This window comes from Ornithodoros turicata, chromosome 4 (assembly GCF_037126465.1).
Source record: "Ornithodoros turicata isolate Travis chromosome 4, ASM3712646v1, whole genome shotgun sequence".
Lineage (NCBI taxonomy): Eukaryota > Metazoa > Arthropoda > Arachnida > Ixodida > Argasidae > Ornithodoros > Ornithodoros turicata.
The window spans coordinates 29781783-29791873 of NC_088204.1; the positions used below are offsets into that span (position 1 = coordinate 29781783).

At 46.5% G+C, this 10091-nt stretch overlaps 1 protein-coding gene across 1 annotated transcript; it reads right to left on the reverse strand.

The window, feature by feature from the left end:
* Positions 1–1131: 1131 nt before the first annotated feature.
* Positions 1132–3206, reverse strand: LOC135392256 (uncharacterized protein K02A2.6-like). Its single transcript, XM_064622974.1, has 2 exons — positions 2771–3206; positions 1132–2693 (listed from the first exon to the last, which is right to left on the reverse strand). Exons 1-2 carry the CDS (start codon positions 3204–3206, stop codon positions 1132–1134), a joined length of 1998 nt encoding a protein of 665 aa, XP_064479044.1.
* Positions 3207–10091: the final 6885 nt, after the last annotated feature.

Here is a 10091-nt window from a genome sequence, read left to right on the forward strand (position 1 = left end):
AATCTCTGAAAGCTGAAGCAGTAACCCCAAGAACACACTGATATCCCAAGGATATCCTAGAACATCATGCACGGACTGGGATGACATCCCGAGGAGGGTCAAATCTGATCCTCAAATCCTCCTCACCGTGTCCATGTGGCACTATTTATGGCGTACTAAGAACGTACTCAGACCTTCCTTGAGGACAATTTCAGGACAGAGTGATGACGCTTCAGGCACGAATCCTAGTTTCACTTTATTGCGTCTTATTTTTTTCTTCCGCGTGCTTTTACTGATTCCATACATCTTGCTAAAGTGCCGCAATAAAGGCTGGCTGCTCGTTTCTAGTGCAATCCACAACAGACAATGAGCACAGCGGTCTAAAAAGAAAGCAGACAGGTATAAAAGACAAAGAAAAATCCTGCCAGGGATACAATGCCCGAGAAACCCATTCCGAAAGGCACTAGAATTACCTTTCTAAAGCGAAAACAGATACTATTTATAGCTTATAACATGACCCTCCGTAGATTCGATAGTCCTGCTCGCTGCTACACAAAACGAAGGGTGAGCTGTCCACGTTTGTTTCGATTACGCAAAGAGTAAATACCCAAAGCGAGAAAATGATTGAACTATTAGCTCTGCATCACTGCAACTTCTACGTTTCTTACTCATTTTGGTTTGAGACACCCAGGTATGTACTCTCAAAGTCAAAAGCATTGCTACAGAATAACGCGTTTCTGTCCTGTCCTTTCCACGAGAAATGCTCCATGTATATGATAGACAGTCGTTCTTTTTCAAGGCAGATAATTTTACGCTCAATCATGCCCTAGGATCGGCCCAACAACAAAACCAATGTGTCTAGGGAGTCTGAACAGGTAAACTGAAAAAAGTAATGTTTCTCGTCCCGCTAGCTACCCACAGGAATGGGCACAGGACGTACCTGAGTGACTCTCCACGGACAGTCCGCGAGTGTCATCGTCAGGATGTTCTGGGGATACACCTCGAAGGACGATGACGCTGTAAGGACATCCTGAGGACCGCGTTTGTTCTTGGGGAACTGACAGATAGCGTTTTTTTTTCTTTTCTATGTGATGCCATTTGCACCGCATTACTGACTTGTCTAACATTACGCGACTTACCTTTATTTGCTGCCTAGCCCTCCCTCTGCAATCTCCTGCTGCAGATAAGGTTGGCACAGCATCCCGGACGAGATATCTTCGGCTTCGTGTGAAACAAGTTGGGGCACATTGCTTCCGTAACATTCGAATGAGCGAAATGAAAAACAGTTCTTTTGCTGATGAGGCTCTTGAGGTTTGCGTATGCCGCCCTGTGGCACTCTTGCCATGTCGACCGGCAATTCTTGTTAAGTAGGGCGTAGAGCTCCCTAGCAATGGATGCCCTGTTGGGTATGAACCTGTCATAGAAAGCCAGAAGTCCTAGAAAGGACTGGAGTTCTGTCTTATTCGTTGGTTCTGGTGCCTCCACAAGTGCCTTTATTTTGTCTTCTGAGGTGTGAATTCCTTCTGCATTAATTCGATGACCGAGAAAAGATACTTCTCGAACTGCGAATTGGCACATTTCCTTCCGTAAACGCAGGTTAGCCTTCTGTAAACGATCCAGAACCAGCTCTAGACGGTCATCGTGCTCATCTCTTGTGGAGCCGGATACTATTTCGTCATCCAAGTATACGCTGGTTCCTTCAATTCCTGCAAGTAGTGTCTCCATATACCGCTGAGAAACAGCTGGCACTGCTGCCACGCCAAAAGGAAGCCTCTTCACAGCATACAATCCTTTCACTGTGTTCAGTGTCAATATATGAGCTGTGCGTGGAGTCACTCTGAGTTGTTGGTACGCTTGTGCCAAATCTAATGTGGAGAAAAACTTCCCTCCTTGCAAGCCAGCCAAGACTTCTGTCGCAGCAGACAAGGGGTAAGATGCCTTTTTAGTTGTTTGGTTCACAGTACTACGGTAATCTCCACAGAACCTGAGGCTACCGTTCTTTTTTCGTACAGTCACTACTGGCGTTGCCCAGTCTGCGTGCTGTACTGGCTCTATAATACCTTGCTTTTCCCACTTTTCGAGCTCTTTTTCCACAGCTGACCTCAATGCAAAGGGAACGGGTCGAGCCTTCTGAAACTGGGGGGTTGCCTCGTCCTTAAGCTCAAGATCGACAGGCGGACCAATGTGCCCCTCGATTGTGTCGCTGAACACTGCACTATGCTTGTTCACAACGTCTGTGAGTCGATCGAGCTGCTCCACATTGGAAATGCCTTTGAATGTGATACGTAGGGGTCGGAACCAGTTCCGGCCCATCAGGTTGCATCCTGTGCCCTTAACTACAAGTAGTGGCAGAAGGTAGTCCTTAGACTTCCATCGAACTCTCACATCACAAGCACCTGCCAACTGAAGACCCTCACCGGACCAGGTATGTAGTTGCACACAGCCTTGGCGTAACTTCAGTGGGTGGTGAGGCCACGGTAGTCGAAAAGTTTTTTCGCTAATTAAAGTGAAGGCGGAACCAGAGTCGACCTCGAAAGCCAGACGTTTCCCTTGCACTTTCAAGTCAACCGAGAACCGTGGAAACGATTCAACGTTAGTGATGCTGTGTACGCGATGAAGATCATACAGCATTTCTTCCTCACTGTCTGGGTCAGCATTGTCCATGTGGTGGTTCTTTGCTGCTTTCTGTTGGGCCTTTTTCTTGCCAAACCACGCTTTTACGATGTGCCCCGTCTTCCCGCAAAAATTGCAAACAGCGTTCTTGAACTTAAAGTGGCTGGATGGTGCGTACCAGCGCATCGAAAACATAGCTTCTGATCTTTCTTCTTCGAACCGTCGTGGGAGCCGCCTTTCGCTGGATCCTGCTTGCCTTGGTTCTTGTGCATGAAATGCACGGCACCCTCTTGCGCATGACCACGCAGTTCTGCTTGCTGTTGTGCAGCCGCTTCAGCTGCCTTTGCCATGTCAAACGCAAGACGAAACGTCAAATGACGTTCGGTAAGTAGTCGCTGCTGCAGGTACGTATCGCGCAGCCCACAGACAAACCTGTTTCTTAACCTTATGTCCAGGGGAAGACGCGTTACAGATTCCGAAGTGGACGCAGTTGTCGTCGACAGTGACGATGCTGTTGGCACCATAACTGGGGGTGCTGTCGTCTGTGCACTTGTCGTCGGCGTAGTCTGAGTTGTCTCGGGGATGCTGCCGAAGTTGCACTCTTTCGCTAGCATCTTGAGTGCAGACACGCAGTCGTCGATACTCTCTGACAATTGTTGATCCCTTCTGTAGAATTTCGACCGACCAACCAACTCAGACGGCTTGGTCTCAAACCTGTTGCTCAACAGTTGCACTATTTCTTCGTAGCTGACTCCCCGAACATTCCTGGGCAGGCTAAGTCCACATAATATGTCGTCCCCACAAAACGATAGTAGCAACCCAGGTGAAAAAATAAAGTGGAATCCCAAGTGGGATACAGTGGAACCACTTGAACAACAAAGTGGGTAAAAGTGGAACCACTTTGTCAGCAAAGTGGTTTAAGGTGAAACCACTTGGTCAGCAAAGTGGTTTGAAATGGAACCATTATCTTGCCAATGTGGAAATCAGAGTGGGTTAGTCAGAGCCGTTGTGGGCTAAACTGGAACCACTTGGTCAGCAAAGTGGTTCGAAATAGAACCATTTTCTGGCTAAATTGTGTTCACTCCGAAGTCAAAGTGGGTTTGGCCAGAGCCTTGTGGGTTAAACTGGAACCACTTTGAAAGTCAGAGTGGGTTAAGGTTGGTCCTCATTGATGCGTTTTGACGCCCAGGCATCCGTTCCGTTGGCACGCATCCTCAGTGCTCAACGCAGCGCAATGCGTTGACATGTTCTCACTGCCACGGACCTACGTCCGTCGGTTGACGGCAGATGACACATGTGGTCGACCAAGCGCACCAAGGTGGGTTCAATGCATGCCCATACAGCACAGACGGAGGCACTACGATTGAACATCGTATTTTAAAAGCGTTTTGTTTGTGATGAGATACGAGTACGGTGACGCTCAGCGATGCTTTCGCTGGAATTCTTGTCACCCAGTATTCCTTGCGACGCTACTCTTGCAGAAGAAATCGAAGGAGACAAGAACACACCTATTCTCACGCCGCACTGCCTTTTTATAATCTATAGCCTCGTCTTGTTACCTCCATTTCGCTGCATTTATTGCACTGCCCCCCCTCCCCCCCAATGCCAGCAGGGCAGCACAACATACACAAAACCACACAATGTTGCTCCGTTGGTCGCCATTGCTGTTTACTTACCAAGTGCAAACTGCGCAAGCGTCAGGTTCGCCGCTCTGATTGGTCTCCTTGCTGCGTCGAACGCACTGCTGTGCGGAAAAGTTGAGCCGACGCGAACTCTTCTACGTCCGTGCGTGGGAGCTCTCCGTTAAGCCATTGTCATGGTAACTGACGGATACCGGCCAACGGAACGGATGCCTGTGCGTCAAAACGCATCAGTAGTAGTAATGTATCAGCTCAACTAGCCGGCAAGTCACATCTTCGTCTGGACGCCGTTAATTAGCAATTAGAGCTAATTGGGACCCCCCACATTAATCAGGACCCACCAGGGAGTCATTACACTAATTGGGGATCATCTAAGACACGTCCAGACCACTGTGTGAGTTGCCGGCTACTTGAGCTGATAAAAAATAAAAAAATAGGTAGAAAATAAAATAAAAAGATAGAGATAGAGTGGAGAGAAGGTGTTTAGTTGAAGATCAACGACGCCATCTTGTAGAAAGCGGTCCGGAACGGCCGCTGACCAGCGACGGAGCACGGAGGCAGGTTGCAAAGCATCGCAGCACCAGTTCCGGACATCCTGTGACGTCAGCTGTGACGTCATCATGGTATGTCTGGGCAAGTTAGGACAGCTCTGGACATGCAAGGAGAAAAACACTCGTAATACAGAGGCTGGGAAAGCAAGAGTATGCAAACCATCAATAGCTAACAAGAAAATAGAACTAGTTACACAACAAATGATCCCACCACAACAGGAGCGCAGAACCATGCGACTGCTCCATCCGAGAGGCAGGCAGAAACTGACTCGTAATGCTTTTTTGTCCTGTATAAAGCCCCGCAGCTGCACCCCCTAGCGGTTACTTTCTCAACTAATCTCACAACAAAATTATTAAGAATCACGCCAGCGCTACTGCCGTTCCCAAGGCAGAAGATGATAGAAAATGCCGGGGATGCCCGGTCAACAGCAACCAGCAATGGCACAAAAATCGCAAACAAAGCGGGAACAAAGTTGACGAAAGCATTAGTTACGCAACAAATCACCTCACCACAGCAGGAGCGCAGACCGATGCGACTGCTCTCCGTGACAACCAGCCAGAAACTGAGCGAGCGCGGGGAGCGCACGTCTGCTTTCTGCGACAGCCGGAGAGAAACTGACTGGGGCGCCGCTCCGCGGCCGCTACGCATACGCGCTCCTAGCGCCCTCTGGGGCGACCACCTCCGAGAGGCTAAGAGTGAACAGCATTCCTGCGCCCTCTTCTCTCGTTGCTCATTGGTCGTGAGGCTAAGTGAGAAGAGCATTCCTGCGCCCCCTGCTGGCCGTTTCATTGGTCGTGAGGCTAAGAGAGAAGAGCATTCCTGCGCCCCCTGCTGGCCGTTCCATTGGTCGTGACGTCATCCTATTGTCTCAGGGCTACCCTGTTTTTTTTCCACTAATGCTCCTTTGGTCAATCTACAATGAAGCCACAGTATGACGTCATCATGCACCTGCGTGGCTCAAGGACGCGTACACTGTAGACAGGGGACCTACTATTTATTGAATCACTATCCCATGATTATTTCCTTTATTCTTCTATAACGATTGCATAGGAAACTATTGCAGAAGAGCACCATGCATGAAAGCTGATCGTAGGAATTCCAAAGTCTTACTAAATGAGACTTGCAAAAGAACAAAATATCCTAACACGTAACTCCATCAACGACCAATAAGAGGACTAGACACTCAACAAATCAGCACAGAGTACGGGTAACCAGGAGCGCAGAACTCAGGGCAGCACTATCGTCAAGACAACAATGTTCCTTGTCAAAAGAGAAAAAAATACGAAGTGTCAACAAAGGAAAGCATGCATATCGGGGCATGTCAGGACACGTCAGGACAAATCGTACGACTGCTGGGCAACAGAGGAAAACAAACACTTGAACAGAGTGAAAAAGGCACTCACCATCATTTTTCCTGTTCACAGCATTCCCTCATTGTAAATCCGCTCGTCACAAAATCCACCTGCATCGTCTAACACCATTCACCAGTGACGAACCACATCCGCACCCCATCAGAGGCAGACAGAACCCCTCCGAAGCTACGCTCTTCCACTGACGGCCAACGCCAGGAGCAGAATTTGCGTGTCGAGACCCGTCAGTGTCCAAGAGAGAAGTGAATCCTTGCGCCCCCTGCTGGCGGTTCTCATTGGTCGTGGCGTCATCCTATTGTCTCAGGGCTAGCCTGTTTTTTTCCACTAATGCTCCTTTGGTCAATCTACAGTGAAGCCACGGTATGACGTTATCATGCACCTGCGTGGCTCAAGGACGCGTGCGCTCTAGACAGGGGACCTATTATTTATTGAATCACTATCCCAAGATTATTTCCTTTATTCTTCTATAACGATTGCATAGGAAACTATTGCAGAAGAGCACCATAGACAAGAGGAGATTGTAGCTTTTCATTCCCAAAGTCTTACTGTACAGGAAAAAAAAAATGGTTCAGCAAGATATAAAGTCACACACCTGTCCCCCTCGCGGTTACTCTCTGAACTAAATGAATCGCAAAATTATTAAAAATAGCTCTACTCCCATTCAAGGCAGCACTATCGTCAAGAATATGCCTTGTACAAAAAGAAAAAAACTACATGCAGAAGGAAAGCATGTCAGAACAAGCCCAGGCATGTCAGCACATGTTTGTCAGACAAGGGGGGAAAAAGCGAAAAGAAACAAAGAAGGAAACCAGCATCAAACTATTTCTTCTTATTCAAAAACAGTGCTCATCATAAATCTGCCCAGGACAATACACACCATTTTTCTATTGCCACACTTTTTTCCAGTAACGGTCAATGCATTGCTACAGACTGCGTGACGTCATCACATCCTGTCTGAAGAAAACACCGGCAAAGACTCCTATTATTTATTGAATCGCAAGATTATTTCCTTTGTCGTACTCTTAATGGCACTGATTCTCTCATTAAAATTCAACAAAAAAGCACCCCGCATATTAACGATTTTCACCCCAAAGGCTCATCATGGTCATTAGAATTACAGTAAACTGCCACTGCTCTTTTAAAATAATAAGTGAGACCACTCAACATCACCTCCAGGCTTATGTAATACGTGACTCTTTCTATGCTCATACATTCGTTGTCTGAGGCTACACCTGCGAGCAAAAAAGGCGCGGAAGCCGGGTGGGCAAAGTTCCATTCGCGCATTGCGAGCATAAAGGCGGGAAAGCCTGGGAGCAAAGTTCTATTCGCGCATTCCAAAGCACAAGACAGAACACCTTTACGGGAACACGATAGCATTCCTATACTATATTAATGATTATTGCATTGCAGTTTAGAAAAACTACAACTAAACTATAATTTTAGGAGCCCATTAAAATTCTACTTTCTATGGAAACTATAATTGCCCTATTACTTGGATCGCTACTAATGAAGCGCTCCAATTTTTTCTCTCTTCCCATTTCAGCCTTGTCATGCAGGGAAGCAGACTCATATCCAAAATAATTAATTTACACTGAGGGTGCCGTGCTTCAGGAATTCCTATCCTGCGCTCAGATGCAAGCATTTCTTCACGGATACCTTTAACAGCTGACTTCCTCAACATATCGAACACCCAACAAAATCAAACAAACAATCAGAGAAACCCTCTTCTCAGCTGTACCATGCGACTGTCTTCTTCGTAAAATCGGTGATCTGAGGAAGAGAGCAGCGAAAAATTGCGCGCACTTGTGCTTGACTTAAAAAAATCTGAAGCATATGCCAATAAACCAAGAAAAAGGCACTCATGTCTGGTATCTGATAGTGCCACATACGCAGACGCATTGTCGCAAAGAAAGCACAGGACAGGGATACACAAATTTCCTTAGGTGAGCAGGGAAAAGGCTTAAGGCCTCAGGAATAATAGCAGAGTCACTGGACATCGCTACGCGGCTAACACAAGATAACAACAACAAGATAATAGCTGCGGGTAAAATTGCAACACTGCTAAACAAGCCCCAACATGCCATCATGACGTCGCAAACCAGGAAAAAGAAGCACGCGCGCGCACACAGCAGCTCAGGAATGCACAAGGGGAGGTGCTTTATAGGAATTTCTACTCCGCACACTCAGATACCAGCATTTCTGCACAGATACCTATAACGGCTGACTTCCTCAACATATCGAGGAAAGCGAATACTAACACTCAACATATAACAAAAAACAAACAAATTCCATTCTCATGAACTCTCTCCTCTGCCGCGCGGCTTTCTCCTGCTCTACCTGGATGCTGACTGTTTCCCCTCATCTACATTCTGAGTAAAAGCCGGGAAAGGAGAAAAGAACCGCGAAAAATTACACGCATGTGTGCTCCAATAGCTGTAACTGCAAGAAACCGTAGCGCACGCCAATACATTGAGAAAAAGACACCTATTTCTGCCACCAGATAATTCTTGCATAATGCCACATACACAGTCGCATTACCCTTGCGTAAAGAAAGCACAGGACAGGGATACACAAATTTCCTTAGGTGAGCAGGGAAAAGGCTTAAGACCTCAGGTCACCACACATCGCCACGCGGCTAGCACAACATGACACCAACAACATACTAGCAGCGGGAAGAACTGCAACACTGCTAAACAAGACCAGACATGCCACGATGACGTCACAAATCAGGGGAAAAGCACACGCACGCACGCACAGAGGACAACGCATTAAACACACGGAGCGCTCTGGAATAATCGTAGCGTTACCGCACATCGCTACGAAGCTCAACGTCTAACACAAGACGGCAGCAACAAGATATTAGCGAAGGGTAAAAATTGCGACACTACTGAAAAAGTCTAGACATGCGACATCGAATGCGAAAACACTGGTGATCGGGGAAAAGGCCTAAGCCTGCGGCGGATCATCATAGAGCATACACAACTTCATTTTTCTATCTTGCGTAAACTAAACGCGGTCTGCTTGGAAAACGACGTACAAATTTTCTTAGGGAGCAGAGAAATATATAAATTTGTACTACGTGCTCAGATACCAGCATTTCTGCTCAAAAACCTGCAAAATTAAGCTCTGCTTACTTCGTCAAGATATCGAACACCCAACAAAATCAAACAAACAACCCCACTTCCACTGGTAGAACACTATTCAGCTTTTACGCAGGAGGCTTTCTTCTACATAAAAAGTAGAGAAAATAAGAAAAGAGCAGCGAAATATTACACGCACTTTTGCTCGTATAGCTATAAGAGAAAAAAAAAATAAATAAAAGAACGACGCACACGCTAATAAACTGCGACAAAGACACCCTTTTCTGCTATCAGATAATTATTGCATAATGCTAAATACTCATTTGCATTGGCCCTGCGTGAAGAAAGCAGTCCGATTCCAATTGGAAATCGCGTTAAGGACGTGCCAAACGTGGAATTTTCGCAAGATTAATCCCAATACCTGGAATTCTGTTCATTTTAGCGGGAATGCTGGCGCGTGTGCTCCATTATTCGAAATTTTCGAATATTCGAATTTCTCGATTATCAAATTTTCGAATGCGAATAGGGTTCGAATATCAACAGTATTCGAACAGTATTCAAATATTCGAATATTCGCACACCTCTAGTGAATACTGACACTCAACGATATATAACAAAAAACAAACAAATTCCATTCTCATGAACTCTCCTCTGCCGAGCGGCTTTCTCCTGCTCTACCTGGATGCTGACTTTTTCCCCCCTCACCTACATTCTGAGTAAAAGCAGTGACAGAAGAAAAGAACAGCGAAAAATTACACACATTTGTGTCACAGGACAGGGATACACAAATGTCCTTAAGTGAGCAGGGAAAAGGCTTAAGTCGTACCGCTCAGGAATAATCGGAGAATCACCGCGTA